Here is a 20870-nt window from a genome sequence, read left to right as displayed (position 1 = left end):
AGATTTTTTGTGCAAGGTGGCGAGAATGTTGCGATGTGAACTTCACACAGATTCGGATCGGACGTACGTTAGAATACTTTTCAGGTTGTCAGGTGAACAAAGTGCACATGAACTAGGATTTCGTATCAAAGTGACCAAATTACGGCATGCTTACCACTGCCACTTTCTTGGATCCAAATCCTCAATCAGGCCACCGATTTTTGAAAAGCTGTACCACTGTCATGGGCTGCGATTACATTCACTCTAGCCAAGCGGGCGACACGGCTTGCAACAGCCTTTTGTTGGCGGTGTCGATAGGACATCAGATACAGGGAATGTTAACTCAACACAACGTTGGGCGATTTAATGGCCAGTGCTTTGGGAAGTCTTGCCGATTGCTCGCATTTTACTGCACTACGGAGTACAACCAAGGTGTCTGGTCAACTAATAGTGGCATTCATATAAAGCCTCGGCGCTTTAACCGTGAGAACGTCGATGATGTATACAATTGAAGCATTCTACATCCAAGCCTGAACTCAGCAGTTAATCATGGAATATCCATAAATTAGTACCACTACTGCGGAACTCAAGCAATATCTGGGAAAAATGAAGGCATCAATAACGGATTTTCACTACTAGGGACAGGCCAAGCAGAGCCGAAAACGATCCCAGAAATACTGCTGGGGCTGCGTGTTTCCGTTTTTAAAGGAATTTCACCGGAGCCTTGCCCAGCATCAACATGAAAAATAAAATATAACAGTAGCGACTGAAGAAAGCTCACTACTGCATTATCTAGCTCGGGAACTGTTTTACTGTCTCACGTTATCGATGCTAGGTTACCTCAAACTGGCTTGATCCTTTTCTTTGATTTCCAGATACAGATGGTATCATCCCCAGCTCCATCAATGTAACCCAGCGAGGGCCGATCACAATCGTTCGGTACAAACCGCCTGAAAAGCCACCATATACGAGAATAGTACTTCGCGTTTGTCGTCGAGATGCACTTCTCAACGGGAAAACTGGTTCGAGTGCCACAGATACCAGCAGGCCAATAAGACAAGGCGTGAACGTCGATAAGCTCGAAAACATAGGGCAACCTGAAGACAAAGATCCAACAGCCAAAATGAAATCAAATCAGGTTGAGTTGGGGCCGAGCATTGGCTGTGAGGACTACCATGTGGCGAAGCCTCAGTCCGGAGAAACAGAGGTCCAACTCTCTGATGCCGTACAGTTGTACAATTTTCGGCTTCTAATGTATCAGGGTACGCGAGCAGTAAGAGAAACACCTCCGGTTCTATGGCAACCTGGTGAGTCCCACTAACGCTTGAAAAAGTCAGACGATATTATCTAGCCAATTATGTCAAATTTGGATATGGGTCGCTTTTGTCGCTACTTAAATAAACAAAGCATCCTACTTCGTTGAATGGACAAGAGTAAGCGTATGGAAACGATGATCTCCAGAGGATAATTTTAGTAAAAGTAATGTAAGCGACCACAGCTCAGCTAGGTCAGGTCAATTAGGGCTGTATGCATCCCAATGAGTTTTCAGCATAAAATTTACGACCGTATCACACGCACTTGATAAGGTCATTCGATGTAAGGTTCATGTGCTAACTGTTCAAGATCCACAGACCACTCACGGTCGGTTTACGACCGCTGCGCACTCATGAGGTGGACGCAGTCTTTGGAAGGTGGGAAATCAAGACCTCACGTAAAATGCAGTTTGGATGAATGCTTACTTTTGACCGCATTTGCATGTTAAAATTGCTGGAACTGGAGTCTCCGTCCCTCGTGATCAAAAGTATACTCAGATTTTTCCGCTTGGAGAGCGACACAGATGTCGTGTAGCTAATGGGCCACAAAAGGGCAAAATCGCAGATGTGGCGATGTTTCACCGATCTGATAACGAGGCGAGAATTTTTATCGATAAGTTGCCCAAGTGAAAGTAAATTTGAACCCACAAATTCACCACGCTTCACACGAACATTTCTCGCACATGGCCTACTGCATGTATCAAGTCTTCTCACATAGAATTGGCAGTATAAGGGAGCAAGCTTTTCAGTGAACTTAATGGTGAAGACCTCTCCGTATAACAAACTACCGGGCACTGAATTATGTCCTGATTTAAGAATATCTAGACTGTCCGTTAGTGTTTGACGCTACGCACTAGATAACATTTCCTGACTTATTTTCAGAACGATCACATAGTCTTAACCAGTGTGATTCAAACATCATTCAAACGTCTCATCTAACCAAGTATTTTATGTTTGGAGCAGTTTCATTTGACCGTTACAATCCATCCTCCGGAAAGCATTTTTTCGGATATGTTCCTGTGCTATCTGGCATTTGGTTGTTTGCCGCGTCTACTGAAAGTTCCCTCCCCCCTTTGTTGTTTGGCTTTCTAGAGCCCAGTTAGTTGACACTACCACACTTGGTTCTGGAACTGTGCCACCGACACGGAATCATCTAATCGTCACATGGCACTTGGTTGACCAGCTAACAACCTAACTTGTAACTTCACGTACAGGAAGTTGGTATGCCAGATAAACAGTGGTGAGAAAAACAATTCGTGTAGTGTGGACGTGTGGGTTTATTTGAAAAAAACGGGTCCCATAGCAGCTTACGTAACAAGACTATTGGTTTGTCTCCAAACAGGATAGATCAGTCTAGTAAACACAAACTATGATCCGCCGCGTCAGTAGTCCAAAAGCAGTTCAAAGATTACACCAAGTTGTGAAACTCTGGGTTTAGGTGACGAACAAGGGTTGATGGCCTGTGGTGAGATTATGTCTGATCATAGAAGGCTGCGCTGTTCCTGCTCGTAAACCTACACTGTATTTTGAAAACTTCAACTTCGAACACATAAAGATACATGCTTGCGTATTATGTTGGTCATACGGCTTTCGGTTCTGCAAACGTTACTTGCTTCGGAGTTAAATGCGGGTTTGTACACACAACAGGAAATGGCATCATTCAACTAGAAGCAGTGCTAGCCCCTGAGTCTACTTGGGGGTGTGTAGTTCTGTTGCACTGCACGTCCGCTTCGTTTTCAAGGCAGAATTTGCATTGATGTGTTCGTTATCCTGGCCCTTTGAAGACAGTCTACAAGTAAGCTTGAAAGATATTCACAATCGCCACAGGAGTGGTGTAATTCTGCTCCGAGCAGAATAGTCGTTTTTACGACTATCGGATGCGACTATAGAAGACCATCTATTGAACTGACAAAGTAGATCAAACGCAAGCACCACGTTCAACAGACCCATCAGCCATATTTTTTATCAGGATTTCCCATGGTCATATGGGTTCTTTGGCTCAGTACGTTAGCAAAGTGAAGGGACAAAATATCTGGTCTCTAGGATGAAGTATAGTTTGTTTTATCCATGGCTGCACATTTCTACCTTAGAAACAAAGTAACAAAATGACAAATTTCTGACAAATTTCTGTAGCTACACATAGATGTAGAGTGGGCGAGTGCCGAACACTAGTGGCCCAAAGTGAAATCTGCTATGTCCAACCGATATAAGGTGAAGCTCAATCGATTCAATGAGTTTTCTACTTATGGATCTCCGCTGAACGTGTTACTTGCCGTTGTTTCTCACAGTCACTGAGTAAAATGAACTGGCAAAGTACAACCGAACAGTGTTTTCAACAAAGCTGTTTTAATTCTGCTTAAAATGATCCCAAAGGAATTTCAAGTATGAACGTTTAACAGAAGGTTTTGTACATCCCGTCTTGGAGCCAAGGGTGGACAATGTGTTTTGAAAATACCTAACTCTGTGGTGGGACCTGGTTTGAATAACATTGCCCTAGTCCAGTCACGATCCAACCGATAAGGTCTCCCAAAACAATTAAACACTAGGTTTTCTCGTGGTGGTTGGTGGATTAGAGTAGGCATAGATTTTGTACCGTTCATTATTAACAGCTTTATGTAACTACACCACCGTAATAGCACTGTATTTTGTCACCATGAGCAGCGATTTCATACGTGAAACGATGAAGATTCTCGTTCTCGCACACACCACTGATTAATTCATGTACATTGACATCCACAGAAAGCAAGCACACATGGTTATTCGATCACATGCCATTGATCAATCAATCCGACATTGCATCCTTACTAATAGACCCATCAAAGTGGACATGCTTAGCAGCTTGTGGAAACAAAATATATCAACCCACTACAAAGTCTACTGATCGATCTTTGCAGCTGGTCTGCCGGACATTTCAAATCAGCCGGTTAGTGCCACCAGCTGAATTAACCGACCGGAACGGGCCCACAAATTGAACGTGAGACCTTTTACAACCGGTCTCACAACGCTCAGTGTCCGATTAAATGTGATCAACTATCCATACTCACCCTCTTTAAATAACCCGGGATCGTCACACACTTCGTGTTCACTTTCCGTTTTGTCAACTTCGTTTCAGATGACATTCTTTACACCACTAGGTCTCATACGTCCAAACAGAAGGCCGGCATGACTCAAGTGAGACTGATACAGATGAAGCCCTAAGCTTTCTCACCAGGGTAGCTTCATGCAGAGCGACGTGTCTTTTGAAGCCGGTGACTTATGTTACACCGAAATCTTCATGAGAGTGATTAGTCTCCGAATCGTCGTAATATGTAGAGGCAGCTATTTGAAGACGAATCTACCCGAACAAACTGTACATTCAGTTTCAGGTGATGGGAAGCCTGTAAGTATCATACATCAAACTGTAAGGCTATCAGGTCAATGGGGTTGCACAGAAGTACAATACATCTTCTTTGCTAACGAAAAGCTGTATAATTCTCAAATGCTACTCATGTCGTACAAAGTAATGGGTATCGAGTCGCAAGGCACGCCCCTGGGAGTGTTGTGGTGGCCATGTCGAGTCATCGTCGAGGCGTCATCTCTGCCCTGACATCTAATTCCAAATATGTTCCGGCAGAAAGTCACATCTTTCATCGTTAAGAATTCCGCCAAACATTCGTGGCAAACCATCGAGGATTGAACGAAAACAATTGTACTTCACAGGAGAGTAGTGTCGACTGAACCTAGCCTAAACGTCTGGGCACACAAAGAGACTGACATTCACAACAAACGTTTTTTCGATATTGATTTACACCGTTTCTAACCCCGTGTTTGCCGTGCATTACAACGCAATGTTCGGTGTCCGGTAGGTTTTTTCTCAAACCTCGTTTGGGCTTGGTCTGGATTCCTATAAATAGTTTGAACCAGATGAGGAAATCCCTTTGCACCTCATCAGTTTAGCCTCTTTATGCGGAGCAAGTTCAAGCTGGTGAAGAATCATATATCAGCACAAAATTCAACACCGACGTTGCATGCAGTGGCAAATCCAAACGAGCATTGATGGTGAGGGCGGACTGCCATTGTCTGACCGACTGCCAGTACCTCCGAATTTCTGAGGCTATTCTTCAGGACACTTCCGGGAGCGATATTCTCTAATTTTAGCCGTAACGACCACCCGACCGTAAACGATTACTAAAACATCTATATCTTTCATTTTTCCACAGAAGTTGGTGACCGTGAAGTGATTTTGGGGACACCACTGATGGCCTTGGCGGTTACGGGGGCCCTCTTGTTCCTCATTCTCGCGCTTGTTCTGGTTGGACTATTTGTTGCATGCCGGAACAGAAAAAAAGCTGGTGAGAATGAACAAAGTTCATCTAACGATATACAAGTGTAATGAGTATATAGGACCTTTTAAGTTTTTCACAACGACCAAATATCTATCATGACCGATCAGTTTATCATAGGTCAATTTATCGTGGGACTAGATGCGTCGTCCGAAAAAATTTGTGGTCAGCCACTAGTAGGAAGATCAACTTAGTGGAGAGCCGCTTGAACACAGCTGGCAAAAAAATACAAGTAGTACGAACCACAAGGTGAGATAATTTTTGGCGTTATTTCCTCATCATCCACCCCTATTGTGTCTGCGAATTTTATCTCCATCTATACACCCTCTAGCAATAGCAATTGAAAATTCCACGATTTCAGTGGATAGGGCTACGTTTTCTGACGATCCTTGATGCTCTACTTTCTGTGGCTGATGCTTTTCATTTGTCATTTAACTGATTCCTAGTATCGTCATCATCATAGACAGTATAATACCATTGTTCAACACTGATGCTTTGCTGCAGTACAACCTTGATTTGTTTGAAAACCCTGTTGTCAGGAAGAGGAAAACGTGAACGAGGAAGGGACTTAGTGCTAACCTAGCACAGTCATTTTACGGTGCCTAAATCTTCACTTTGCAGCGTCTCCAAACAAGCTCAGTGGAGATCATGCGGTCCGTATCCTGAAAGACGAGTCACACCTACAACATCTTGACTTTTCGTGACATCTTTCATACCGTTCTGCGAGGGCGGAGGTTGACCACATCCGAAATGGGCATGGGAAACAGCACTTTCTTTGGAAAACGATGGTTGGACACCCGAAACACATATCCCAACCAGCCCAGCTTCCGGTGCTGGATTCATCTTTCAATGGCAGCACCCGTTGCACAGCCAAGAACTCGCTTTATAACTGTCTCGTTACGGATACGCCGACACTAACCCACACGAGCTACGGTTCTGAGACAACCATTGTCGAACACCTGAAGACGTCTCAGTTCCCCTTCTCGAACAGGCCGAGTCTCACAGCCATAAAACAAAACAGTCCGCACTGTAGCCTGATACACACATCCCTTGTGATTCAGGGACGCACCATTTTGATAAAATAGGTGTCTCCAATAAGCGAACGCTACCAGAGCCTTATAGATTCGTGAATTGACCTCATCTGTCACATTACAAGTAGAAGTAGTGCAACTCCCATGATACGTAAAACGCTCCACACCATTTCGGGCGTCTCACCCTGGATTGAAAGTGGCGTGTCCAGTGACTGCAAGTCCGGGAGCATGATCTAACACTTTGTGGATGGAAATTGCATACCAAAGAAAGAAATGACTTCGGCCAGTTCATCCAAGAACGCCTGCGCCTTCGAAGACGAGAACAATAGTGCTTGTATGCTCCGGATCAACAAGGTTTTCGTCAGAGGCTATTCGAACACTGGGCTTTTGTAGACTTTCCAGCGTTCGTAACACTATCTCATTGATCGGGAAATTACACAGGAATGGAGGAAGTGGGCATCCATGACGAACACCAATTTACATGTGGAATCTTTTGGGAAGCTCCCTCTATACGCTCTTGCATCCAGAAGTCTGAGCATACAAATAGCTTATTATGTTCATAAACTTCCGGGGCATTATTTGATGGACAGACGTGTCACGGAGATCAACCGAATCTAATATGCTTTGAGAATCTAGGAATACTAGAGTGGGCTTGTTCTAGCACCTGACGGAGTGTAAAAATTTGGTCAACGCAACCCCTACCAAGCCAGAATCCCGCTTGGTGTCCTCGGGTCAGTGTTTCGTGAGGCGACGAAAGAGAACTGATGCCAACAGTCTTGTTACAATCCAGGTGATCGCCCTGTGATTACCGCACTTTTTATGAGCCCCTTGTTCTCAAAAAAGGGCACTATTGACGATTCTTCTCAAATGTCTGGGACAGTCTGCTTTCACAAATGCAGACAAATAGATGAGACAGGCGCTGACTGAGAACTCAACTCCCATCCTTGAAAATGTGAGTGACAGGCCATCCGAACCAGGCTCTCTCGAGAGCAGATGCAGTCTATGTGGGCTCCTGATTCACCGTCCAGGATTCTTCTTTAGCCGTAAAATTCGAACGGGTGACCATGGTAAGTGTTGTTTGACGTATTCGGCTCAGCAGTTGAGGCGTTATGCAAGGTGGTCGAACCCCTTTAATCCTTGATGGTTTCGCTTATCGGTGGTTTTCTGGAACCGGTTGCACGGATCAAATGAAGTATTTTTAGGGCATTTCCGGCTTTCTACGCCTCTTCCATTTCCTTAGCCTTCCGAGTCCACCAGACTTCACGGTCGGCGCGCGCGCCCACTTTCATTTGACGTCTGGTAATTCATCAGGCCAATTTATGTTCGGGGCCGGAAGTGATATTTTTCTGTGATTTAAGCAGTACCGCTGTTTGGTCTGATATTCAGTGCTTGAGTAGGCCTGATAGCGCCGCACCACAGGCAACACTTCGAGCACTGTGGAAAGAGGTAGCGATCTCATCCCAGTATGAATCACATTTGATGGTGGAGCAGTTGAAACGGACTCTAGAAGACAATTATGGTAAATTCGTCCAATATATTGATTTTCCAGTCTCGCAGTTACTAAGCGATTTGTTCGCAGTTTACATTGCCCTGAAAAACGAAGGTAGAAGTGACTCCGGACGAGCTCGCGATCTGAACCTACAAATGTGTTCCAAAACGAGCGTCAGTCAGTTATTGATCCGCGCCATTATTAAACTGGTGACAATGTTATCAGTTTGGGTTTTTAACTGATACACCGTTGAAGGATACCATGTGGCCAAACGAACTAGATTATTTTGGAAGCTAATATTGCACAAAACCAGTCTGTGATCAGCCTGGTGCATATCTTGCCGGAGCAGCCAGAGGTGGGCAGCCCGAAGTGAGTGGAGTGATGGGGCAGTTGACTCAGCCACTGTACTCTCATCTTGTATTCTTGTTTCTGATACACGGTTTATATCAATGCCAGTTTATGAGCAAGAGCAGATTGTTGTCCTGCTGGCTTCAGAGTGCGGATATTCAACGCCGCCAGATAGACTGGACGTTGAGGTTTGAAGATTAATTTCCAGATGCCTGAGAATGTCGGCGCCGGATGACGCGCAGATGTTGCTTGCCAAACCGATGCAGAACCAAAAGAGTCATCAGTCCTAAGTGCTGGGCCTACAAGAAGAGACTTATTGGTGGGCGAAGAGAGGTGGGAGAAAACCTATATGGAATATAAAGGACACAGGCGTCAATAGTGGCCTGTTTTCGCTTACCCGCCCTGCTGTATGCAGCAAGTAAGGCGATCCGGCGGATGGCACAACGCGACGGTTGATGTGACGTGAGATTATTTGTAAGGGTGCAATTCATGCCTGTATGCGGGCTAGGATGATTCCAGGGCGCCCAGACCTAGTCAGGTGGACGACTAGGGTCTTCGAAGAAAACCTTTGGCTCCAAAGCCCGACCACAAGGCAGAGGTGCTTTACTGCAGATTCAACTATATTACCATTTGAATAGAAAAAGTCGCTACATATTTTCCAACCCCCAACCTGGATGCTGGAGGAGGCTGCGTTCGTCAGACTTCTAACCACTGACCAACTTGGTATGGGAGATCCTGTGAGTGTCGCGCGGGCACCCCCGAGTATAGTTCAGTGGGTTGTGGAGGCACACAAGCTGTGACAGTCTGGCAAGATCTGCTCTCCTTGTGACGGGTTCTTACATTTAACTACCACTGAACTGGTTGTATTTTGAACAAATCCAACTATCTTACACCAAGTTGTCCAGCTTGGTTGCGACATGTGACCTTGTGTGTGTTAGAAGTGCACACAGCTGTTAATTTTCGCTCGCAAGACTGCATTGTGTGTATTCACACCCTCAGTGTACTTATGTATCTATTGATTACATGCTAACGATGAGCTGTCTTAGGTGCATCGATAGACTAACCTTCGGTAAGGATTTAGCATCCAACTTCCTAAGTGATTTGGACAGATATCCTCCGCGGCTCAAACGTCCAAAAGATCATTTAGTCACCTACTGGATGCTGTGTATATCTAATCTCCAAAAATTTGGATATCAGAATGAAATGCGGTGGAACTAGCTAAGGCAGGTGTGATTGGTTCTACGTAACAACCGGATGGCCTTTGAAACAAGCGATCACTTTTCGGGGGAATCTGGTATATCCGTTGGTATTTGAGCCCAGTCTTCCACTGTTTGACTACATTTTACTACATTCTTCAGAATCGAATTGGTATTGGACGTTGGAAGCCAGAAAATTTGTTTTTTGGGAAAATCCTACTGTTCGGATCAAGTACTGTGGAGCTTTAAATCAATCTAGCGTTTTCTTACTGGATGTTGATATTCCTGAATAACGCACAGAAAACCGTCTACCTTATGGGTTAAATATTGAACTCCTGGATGTACCAAATTTCCCACAGTGGTCACTTTCCAATACGTCTTTGAACATAATTGAAATTTCATCTCGTAGTCATCTCGTAGACTGATGGATTCACAATAGGGTTTCTAAAGTAGCAGAACACAGCCTGCAATGCAGGATCGTCATAATAACTGGCCTACATTTAAACTACGATGGGAGTTTTACTGGTCTGAAATCGTTTGTGCCCGAACAAACAGGAGTTGTCTGTACCATAATTTTATATAGAAAGCTGTGTTTGCGTGTTGTCACGCAAGTTACAGTATTGTTTAAGGGCAGAATAATGCTTACTTCCTTTTTCAGTGTAATTCATGAGCGCTTCAAAAATACTTCACAATATATGCACTTTGTTACGGGTAAATTGACAATGTTATCGAGCTATTTTAACTGTTCCAGTATCTTTTCAGTCAACTGGACCTACATTATCAAGCGCTGGTGCTGAAGTATTGTCCAAGCTGTCCCTAACCTAGTAGTGAAAGTTACCATTCTTCAAATCGAAGACCTTCATCGCACTGAGGTATCGCAGAACATACTTCGGACAGACCGCAATCAGTTGTCGGGTCCATGATGGAAAAAAAGCATGAATTGCGCTTCCTGTGTTGCAGATCAAGCTGTTTCCGACTTTGGTTTTGTGTTACTCGTAGGTAGTCTGCGAACTGAGACACTTGTGATCTACGAATGTACTTTCTTCAACTCAATTACTTTCGAACAATGACAATAACCCCTTACTGGTATTCCACCCTTGACTGTAATATACAGTCAAGTTGTACTAATATCGATTTTTCGGGTACCTCCATTTTCACCCCGACATTCTTTTTCTGGTTGGCACATACAAAATTGGCTAGGTGTTAGATTCAATTTTCATTCGTATCAGAGCTCATTCATAATACATACTCTCTGTTTACACTTGTGGAATCCATTTGTCTGAGCCCAACAGCTCACCGTTAAATTATCGGAATTCCCCTCTTCTTACCAGAGGATCACAGACAGACCTGGAGATGTATGGTTGTTCTTCCACTCTAACAACTGAGCTTTTGATTAGAGCAGTCAAACCAGGCTAATTTTAGCCAACCCTCCAAGTTATTGAACCTGATTCACTAGAGTATGCTAGAGTCATAGAATTACCCCTTCGAATGGTAAGTTAGACTGTTAGACCCATTATTCAACATTAATAATGCACACCGGAGGTAACCAGTTGGGGTTAACGTGACATATGTCATGAGTATTATCACATCGCAACAGAAAACAGTAGTTCTTGATCATCATCACCATCATGGATAACATAACATCGGTGTTCAACAAGGATGCTTCACTGCCGTGTGTTTACACTCTCTTATTTGTTTTGGAAAGCGGTATTTTGTGAAAAAAAATCTGTCAAATATTTTTGGCCCATTGCTTTATTGGTTAATTTTCAGAGAAACCGAGATAAAGTGGTTGGTTTTGTGCAGGACGATCTGTTACCATAGGGAAAAGTTAAACGGGGGACTGCAGTAGCCTACCATTTTGTCTAATGAAAATATCGAACAGTCTTGTATTTTTTCCACAGAACAAGGATCCGTTTTTCTACATTTAAATTAATGTGGAAAAAAATATTTTTACATGATGAGCAGGTAATTTTAGACGCTTACGGGTATTTCTCTCTTATAACAGTGGCCTAAAAAATTCTGGTAAACCGGAGCCCAAGAAATGAAAAATTTCACTCTCTCTACTACGTCTTTTATTTGGCTAGTATAGCTCAAAACGTTCATTCCGTACTTCCGTACACTTCTGATGTATTTTTGCACTTAGTGCATCTCGCGAGTATTAGAGGCTTACAGATAACCGGAGCTCATCTATTTCTACTGCAAGTTTTCCTTAAGGACAATGCCTGGCCTAAATGTGACATCAGATCGAACGTTTTTTTATTGTAAAACAATTTACGATGAGAAACAACTCAGAGTGGCAAAGTTCCAAGATAGATGTTATTGCAAATAACCATTTGCATTCCACGACCAAAGCTCCATGTATAGTCTAGATTGTGCGTTGTAAGATGCTCAGTATGGCCTCTGGGCCACAGGTTCGTTAGAAGTTTATTATAAAGGCCGTTCAGAAAAACGACCAAAGCTCCATGTATAGTCTAGATTGTGCGTTGTAAGATGCTCAGTATGGCCTCTGGGCCACAGGTTCGTTAGAAGTTTATTATAAAGGCCGTTTCAGAAAAAAACTGAGAAATTCCGTGTACGCAATTGCTGGCTGAATGACATCAAGAGGACGAACGAACGATTTTTGAATTGTTTTCCTCTCCGGTAGCTCTCAGTTCTTTCGTATCACAATTGAAAACAATGAGGCCTTTCAGTTATGACAAACTTGCCACAAGACGGGGTAGGCGAGATGTAGTCAGGCCTTAAGAAATTAAACAAAAAAAGACTAAAACTCATGGGTAAGCTCGAATCACTCAACTTCAATTGTGAAAGTCTCAAGAACACCCGAAAACTATGTGCAGATTCCAACAAACGCGTCCATAGACCTGCCTCCGGTGGTTCGTTTTTGAAATATGCTCGCATATTAATGAAATTATGATGAAATTATCAACCTGGGCATTTATTCAACGTACATGGGATTTGAGTAAGTTCCCAAAAACAGTCTGGATGGGTTCAAATTTGACCTGATAACCGTATTCATGCACTCTGCATCGGTCCTGCAACCTGGTTCTCATGGCTTTAGTTTAATTATGTCTGGACTATGAGAAATTCAGCTTTACAAATCCGTTTACTCATTAAGCGCATGCACAATGAACTTACAAAATAAAACAACGCAAATTATTCGACCGATTATCGGTCAAGATGTCAACTGAGATAGCAAAAACAACAGACTGACGACAAGCCGACCTTCGTTTGATCTTGTAAGTTGGACATCACGACCAGGGGTGATCTAATATACGACAAAGTCACTGATTTTATAGAATGAGGTAGCTTACCATAGACAGTTTATTGATGCCGTACGCATATTTACGCAGCCAGGCTACCGAACCGCTATAGATTCGCGTGATCAAAGTTCGCGTAAATCTACAGTTGACGGATTTACGATAAGTTCCGAAGAATTTCAACAGTACTCGTCTCCTTGTTGTTATCAAAGTCCAGAGTACAAACTGATGTTCACGTGGTCAAGCATACTGCTCCCTCGTGATTAAAATGAATTAGTTCGGAACGTCCATTGACTTGGTCAGCCCGTCCTGCACTCGACACGTTTTATTTAGCAAAGGGGTCCAGATTGAATAGGGAATTTAGAAATATTATTTGACTTTTGTCCACATGCTCACATGTTTCATTTAATTTAGTCATTCAGAAAACTGTGACACGAGGGAAGCCTTGGAGCTTAACATCTGTTACGGCTGCACTACTGCAAGACACACTGAATTCTGGTAAATTCCAGAAATGTGTACACCAGCAGAGCATCAGTGTTGAAAACTGATGTTATGCTGTCGATGATGATGATTATAATAATGATGATGGAGATGATGATTCCAAGTATAGCTTAGTTTGGGAAGCGACGGTTTTCAATTTTATCTGTCAAATTTGAGTCTTAACCTCTCAAAAATTTTATTCCCCACACAATATCCTATTAAGTAGAGTTACGTACTTGGTTGATATCATCTTTCATCATGACTCATTTCCATTTATTTTCAGGTGTGTTGCCCAGTTCAGCGGAATTAAAGTGAGTCAATTAACTCCATTTTTCCGCTGTAAACTGTCACGTCGGTCCTGACGGACAAACACGCCCATAGGGAAGCCTTATCGTACGCTCACATTGTTTTCGGTAAAACGTTCCACCTGCGTCGCAACATACCAGTGTAATTTTTAAGTAGCTCCGAAATGAGTATTAATTTGAAATGTTTGGACTCATTTTTGGGCCACAATGTCAACTCAAGGTTTGTCACAAAAAAATAACTATTTGAGCTCGTAGTTAGCCCCAATGCGGCTCTGGATACCCAATGTCGCTTGCTAATTTTTCATGCCTTACAAAGGGTATTATATTGTGAATGCTGGCCATGTTAACAGCTATCTCGGACAGATGTTTCTTGAAACTATGGTTTTTCCTTGCAAAAGTTCCAGCAAATAGAAATTGCATTCAACAGAGATTTCCCCCCTCCAAACGCGGTCTTTATAGGACGGTTTTCCAGTGAAAATTATCCTCGGAAGTTGGTAAATATCTTTTGTGTGTATGACGCTACGAATTTGCCCCAGGGAGTTAGCTGACTACCAAACAAATGTTTGGTGATGATTTCACCAATCTTTTGGACACATTTTTTATACTCTGACTGAAACTCAGACGGTAACCAACACACCATCCGCAGTTAGCAAAATTCATTCACACCATAGCATAATATTATCTTTTCGGCGTTCTGTATACCAACCAAAGAAGGACATAAAATACCACGTGAATGATAAGAAAATTGCAGTTACTCGGCTACTTATCAAAACAAGATGATAACTAATCCATGTGTCCCGTCAAGGGACCCACATAAAATAGTGTCACGTCTTCTACGCGGGACCGTCTTAAGCAAACCGAAAATTTCGTCAGTTTATGTTAACAAATGTTAGTCGATTCTCGATTGTGATAGCAAGTTCTTCGGCAAACGGCTTTGTTTAAGTATTGTTTAATCTCGGACATGAAGCATAACTCTGGTGGATTACGAAGCCTTACTTCTTGATAGTATCGTCGAACTTGCAGATGTTTTATAAACAAGACTCCGCTAATGACTTAGACAATGATTTGCTCAAGAGGACCAGGAAGCTTTTTGACTACGATGTGGTAAGGTGGGCTGCGCAAGTCAAAACAGATCTGGAAAGAGTCCGTAATTCGTACACATTTGAATAATAATGATAAAATATAATAATAATAATTTGAATAATAGCGGGACCATATTCGTTTGAATACCAATTGACCGGGGTTTGAGAGACTACGCTTTCGTGCTCCTCTGATCTTGTTGTTCTCGTGTTGAACTTTGGTCAGTTAGCCTAAGACCATACTGACAACTGTAATGTGGTCTGATGTATGCAGGAACAACGCGTTCTATGCCCTTACCAGTGTTCTTGGACCGAAAGCTTCTGCTGAGGAGTGACTGGAATGGTGCTAATAGTGAGAACTTGTCAAAGTTAGCACGGAATGCTCGACAGTAAATATCGGACTAGGGATGAGTAAAAGTGTTTCCGAATAAGTGTTCAACCTCTACTCCTATATCAACCGTTTTATTTGCTTCACAAGGACATTATGTCACAAACTAAATTATAGAGTTTACTTAACGTTTCCAAAATAGTCCCAAAGGAATAATTATTGGCGCGCCTAATTCCCTCGAAGTGGGGGGAGACATGATTATCTAGCAATTAGATGATTCCATCTGTTCCTGGGCCGAGAGTTGGTCAACAAAACCAGCATGATCCCCACAGAAGCGGTTTATCTCATGGAGCTCAGACCGTGATGTCTAGTTCGCTTAGGCTCACCAGCTCAGTATCACTGCTTTCAGAAATACCCGTAGGCTTGTCATGGATGGTAAAAGTCCTGCAGAAATATAACCTGTTCGTGCGCTTATCGTTTATTATCACATGTGTACTGACAATCTAGAAAAAAGGCAAACAGAAGTACTGTGTGTAACGTTCGCGGTGCCGCAAGGAAGAAAGGGCGAACTATTTCCTTCATTTCAAGGCACGTGGGAACAAATTTGATGTCTACGTCAAAATATTTTGTCTCAGAACGTCAAACTAGTAGTCAGATAACGCTATGTTTGAGCCTAGCGTTTCCTCACACCATGATGAAAAACCACCAGTCAACTTTGGTTGCAGTCGTAAGTGTACTTGGCCGACAACGCATTTCGTATACCGGCCGCATACGGTGCTGATCAAATCAGGTGTAACCAAAATCGGAACCATAAACAGTATTAATAATCCGGGCAATCTTTATGCGAGTGACGTAGTTGGACATCTTGATTGATCGTTCTTTCCTGTAGAACTCGTTTACTGTAAACCACGGTGTGATAAAAACGATTTACATTATAACGACGTAATGTCAACCGGGATATAAGTGGTTGTTGCATCAATTGATTCAGTCGGATTACTTATTACTGCAGGAGTTTTCCAAATTTAAAATGCGCTGTTGGACCCTCGTCTCTGTGTACACCGGACAGTCAGGCACAATCAAGTGGTGCACTGACGTCAGATATATTTACATTGCATCAGTTCAAATGGAAGCACAGGTGCACTGCTATTCCAAATGAGCCCCGAAAAGCGGACGCCGGTACTAATGACCGCAAAGTTTAGAAAAAAATTTGCCACCTGGCCTTAATTGTTTTATACTGCCGTTGTAGTAGCTCTTTCCTGCTGAATGACCAAGTTGTAGCAAGCGGACCTCAATGTTTATACTATAGGCGCTGGCTACACTGCTTCATTTTGAAGTCTTATGCCTTGTTTGCATACGCCAACAAAAGTACAGGCTTGTATAAACATTCTGACCAAGGGTCATCAATCTGTCCTTTAGCTTCGCTCCAAACGGTAGGACACTATGTGGTATTGGACGTTTAGATATTGGACATTTAGATAACTTCGATCGCTTTTGTTATCAACTGTCTTCTCGTTCAGCAAGCTGTGCCTCTGACCCACTTTATATGCTTTACCGACCTTGTCCATAAAACGGTCTATTTCTTTCTTTTATGGTCCCGAATGGGCCGGAATAGTTAATGTGACAAGGTAATGGACCCTGACGGTTGATTGGTATTCACGGCTGGTTTTGTTCACTGCTGTCTATAATGGCGCCGAATTTTGTGTTGGTGTCTACGATATTGTGAGCAGATCCTATAAGATGGAAGACAGCCTTTCTAGTTAAGACTCGGAGGCATCTACAATTTATGGGACGTCCACTGTCCAGCTGTAAACAGCAAACCCACAGGAAAGAAGGGTGGAATTTACCCATCTTGCTAAGAATTCCCGGTTTTAGCACGTTCTCCTACGAGATATACCTAAACCGAGACCGCTAGATTCACGAACGCGTGGATTCTACCATTGAGAATGATAAGTCTACACCAATCACTTTATCGCCAGTCAAGAGATAGGCCCACATCAATGGGTCTCAGCCTCAGTGTTATCCTTTATAATTTGAACTGATTATTTTGTAAGTGGATACAATTTTCCGATACCCTTAGAAAGCCGATTTTGGTCTGCAAAACGTCCCGTTTATCAAATATGTCCGTGTCAATGATCACTTTGTACTTAGCTTGTAATTTATTCAACAGGACTCAATGTAAATATATCTGATCCGGAAAAACTTCGCCTGATATATGTATATATATGTATATAGCAGTGCTTCCAGAAATGTTGGAATAATTTTCACCTCAAGTAATCCCTAAATAAGTATGCAATCCTTCAAAATTTTAACTTTCCTAATGCCATGAATGTGCTAATTAGCTGCGTAGCCAACGGTTAACAAATGAACCGAATGTCTAGAGTGAATGGAATAAATGTTCACCGACTGAATATGACAGCTCTTGAAAAGGAGCAGTTTTATCCTCAATTTCGTAGTGAGCTTTAAAGTCATTCGTTTCTAGTGTTCGCTCGATCAAGCCAGATGTAAGAGTGGCCCGTCACGGATACAGATATCTTGATGCCATAACGATCTACTTCTTGAAATGCGGTTAACGGTGGTTCTGACTAGTGGTACTAACTCGGGTCTCACTTGGACAAGAAATGCCTCAGGTTGGCAGAACATCTGTGCCCACCACGTGGCTTGGCTTTTAGTGCAGTCAAAAAAGCATAAAGTTAGCTGTTCTTGACAAACTGATGTCATTTACCAGCAGAAATCGGAAAAGAAAGCACTAGACCTAGGACCCAAGATATTCGCATGGTAGCAGGTCTGTGGGTGCTTTCATATTTCTCAGGGCTTATTAATTATTGAGGACTGTACCTCATCCGATTGGATAAAATCATTCATTATACTTGAAGCCTCACACACTTCTGTTCTTATCTGACAAAGTTCTCTCCTGTGACAATGACTTATGTTAGTGTGAAGTTGACCTGAAACCTGTGGGAAGTTCAGCTATATTTTGGCATTACGAACATTAGAAGAAAGGTCATTTACTTGACTTACAAGGGAACTGCGTACGGAATAGGGATCCAGCTAACAGTTTGATCGGTCTAGCTGGAGTCCTCCACCTTGCCTCCGCTTTTGGCTCTGATTTAGCGCCCTCTTTCTAACGCTAATTACTTCAACTGTTCCCAACAAATGTGCCCATAAATCTTTGGAAACGCATAAAGCGACCAACAAGGTATTGGAACCTCTTTAGACGATATTTTCATCATGTCTACACATTTTCGTTATTTTTGTGTTTGATTTGCGTTTCTTCATGTAAAATGAATAATGTGTAGCAACCAGAACAATATTTTAACACCAGAGGCTACATTCCTAACACCAAAATGAGTAACCTCAAGACGATGTTCCTACTGTTCGGGGATTGAACCTCGACCGTGCTTAGAGTTATTGCTCTCAACTGGGAACACCGTCAATAGCACTGAGTTTACGGGCTATGGATTTCATGTTTTTTCCCAAGTAAAAACTTTGTTTCTGTGGATTAATCCCATTAAATACATGGTTGGATACCACCTAGTTTTTTTTGGAAATTCGGTTCAATGACAATACAAAACCATTGACATTTTCGGTGCGCCACTCCCAATGTGACCAAAGTAATCTTCAACACTACAAGTATACCATGCTGAATATGCCCAGCAGAAAACTTAAAGTTTCCCAATTTTTCACATAGCACTGGTCAATTCACTGACTTCCCTAGAAACGCAAGTTAACAGTTGCGTATGAAGGGTACGGCCAGGTAATTTACCTAATATCAGTGTGAAAATCATACAGGTTGATCGTCCGAAAGGAGAATACCAGGGGAGAAGGCGTCTTCCAGTTTCCTCTACGGACAGATCCCTTTAGTATACAGTTTCAGGCGCCCTCTTGGCTGGCAGATCACAGGTAATCCCATGGACAGAAGAAGGGCTACTCAAACGGGATGGTTTGGGTATAAAATTTAAAAACATTTTCACAGGTACGAGCAGAGAATCTAGCAGAGGCCAGCTGTGCATGCTTCACTGTTGTTTCTTGGGCTCTACTGAATCAAGCCCACGGTGCCCAAATATTATCCTCAGTTCATCAGAGTTTCCAGCCACAAATCCGTTATAGTGCGTACGGTTTCTGATGGCAGGTGATTTACGCGCCCAACCGATGTGAGAATCAAAGGTAAAACAGAAAAAACGTCAGGAATTCTAGGAACTCTGGTGTCAACAGCTTCGTCCCTTGTATTGTCAAAAACACAACCGATAGCTGCCTCGGTTTTTCTGTGGCATGCGTTTGTATCCAGACCAAAAAACAGTGAATTCTTTATGACCATGAATTCACACAGTCTGTTGACACCGTGGTAAGAAAACCGATTGTGCGGTTTTTCTACTTCATGTCCCCTGCTTGTGCCCAACCGATGACGTTCACTCTCAACAGACTTGCCGTCTTTGCGGGCATGTATCCGGTACGCCGCATGAGCAGGTTGCGAGGTAGTTTTTCAGCCAAACACCCAATAAAAGTTTCTCCTTATCGGCTGATACTAATTTTCCAATTTCCACTCATCCCCAACACCACTGCCGTGCTGGAAATAAGGCAGATGAATTTTGCTACGTTTGGCAGCAGGATTATGGGTATTTAGTGAAATTCGCAAAGCATTCTACGTGAAAATTGTTTATAACCCGCCCCCCGCCAATCGAAGGACTTAGGAGGCTTTGTCAGCTGATTCTTATGATAATATTTCTAGAGACTCCAAATTTTGTGACCTTCACATAGTTTCCGGTAGTTGAACTATTCGTTCCTTGGTTGATTAGCCTGTTTACAGATCGATGTTTTGGGGCATCCTGTGTTCAGGCGCTAATGACTTAGTCATTCTCCATTTGTTTCAGGAGCAGCTATCCAGGTGTCACTTCACATGCCAATCCAAGTGGCCCTGGCAACGAGACGGAAATGCGTTGTCTTCGAAGATGTGGTGGTGGACTAGAGATGCCTAGTGAAATCGGATCAATGAGAAGCTTTCAACCCAGCGAGAATGACAGTGAGTTCCTCACGTTCTCGAACACACAACCCCATGAAGACGGCATGAATAACAATTTGTTTCAGCGGTTCAACTCTTGGGAAACCTAAAAAAGCAGTTTGTTGGAAGTGCTTTTTATTCATGTTATAATTAGGTTATATATATTTCCACGTATTCCTTGTAAGCAGCTATGGTGTCAGATTTTGGTGATAATGGAACCTGTAGATTTCATATTCACTCTCGTTTAAACGGTCCCTATCCCATCCTGGCTAAATTAGTCCACATCATATTGTGTGAGGCCGAGGAAACCAGTCGCAACCCTCGAGCGTGCACATGCTTCCCAGTTTAGTCTGTACTGGTGGAGCACGCAACTCACATACCAGGTACTGGGAGTTCTAAATCCAGCACGGTCAAATTTATGCATTATTGACAAGCTCAGATAAGCACAAAACTCGAGTGCAGCGCTTCACCTCTTTACAATGAACAGACCAGATTCATTGCACCAGGTCTCGAGGAGGGCTGCTCAAACGAGAGTGGTGTCAAAGTAAAGTCATGGCATCTCGCGAAGTTCACTAATTAGCTTTCAACGGGAGACCAAATGAATTTCAGCTGACACTCTCATTTATGATATCCTTCAGCTAAATATCGTACATAAAGGCTGCAGTATATTCAAGTGTTACCTGTTGATGGAAATTTGGGACCAGGTCACGCAGTGATCCCAAGCAGGGCGAGATTGGCGGTATGCTG

At 42.9% G+C, this 20870-nt stretch overlaps 1 protein-coding gene across 1 annotated transcript in view; it reads left to right on the top strand.

Moving 5' to 3' along the window:
- Positions 1–20870, top strand: part of T265_02008 (hypothetical protein) — a gene marked incomplete at both ends in the record, with an annotated part of 120484 nt that overhangs the window by 86576 nt on the left and 13038 nt on the right. The window contains 4 exons of the mRNA XM_009166156.1: positions 855–1286; positions 5492–5623; positions 13699–13726; positions 19996–20144. Coding sequence (XP_009164420.1) covers positions 855–1286; positions 5492–5623; positions 13699–13726; positions 19996–20144 — 741 coding nt within the window. The remainder of the gene's footprint in view (positions 1–854; positions 1287–5491; positions 5624–13698; positions 13727–19995; positions 20145–20870) is intronic.

Source organism: Opisthorchis viverrini (genome assembly GCF_000715545.1).
Source record: "Opisthorchis viverrini unplaced genomic scaffold opera_v5_23, whole genome shotgun sequence".
Classification (NCBI taxonomy): Eukaryota; Metazoa; Platyhelminthes; class Trematoda; order Opisthorchiida; family Opisthorchiidae; genus Opisthorchis; species Opisthorchis viverrini.
This window is presented reverse-complemented; position numbering and strand designations above follow the sequence as displayed.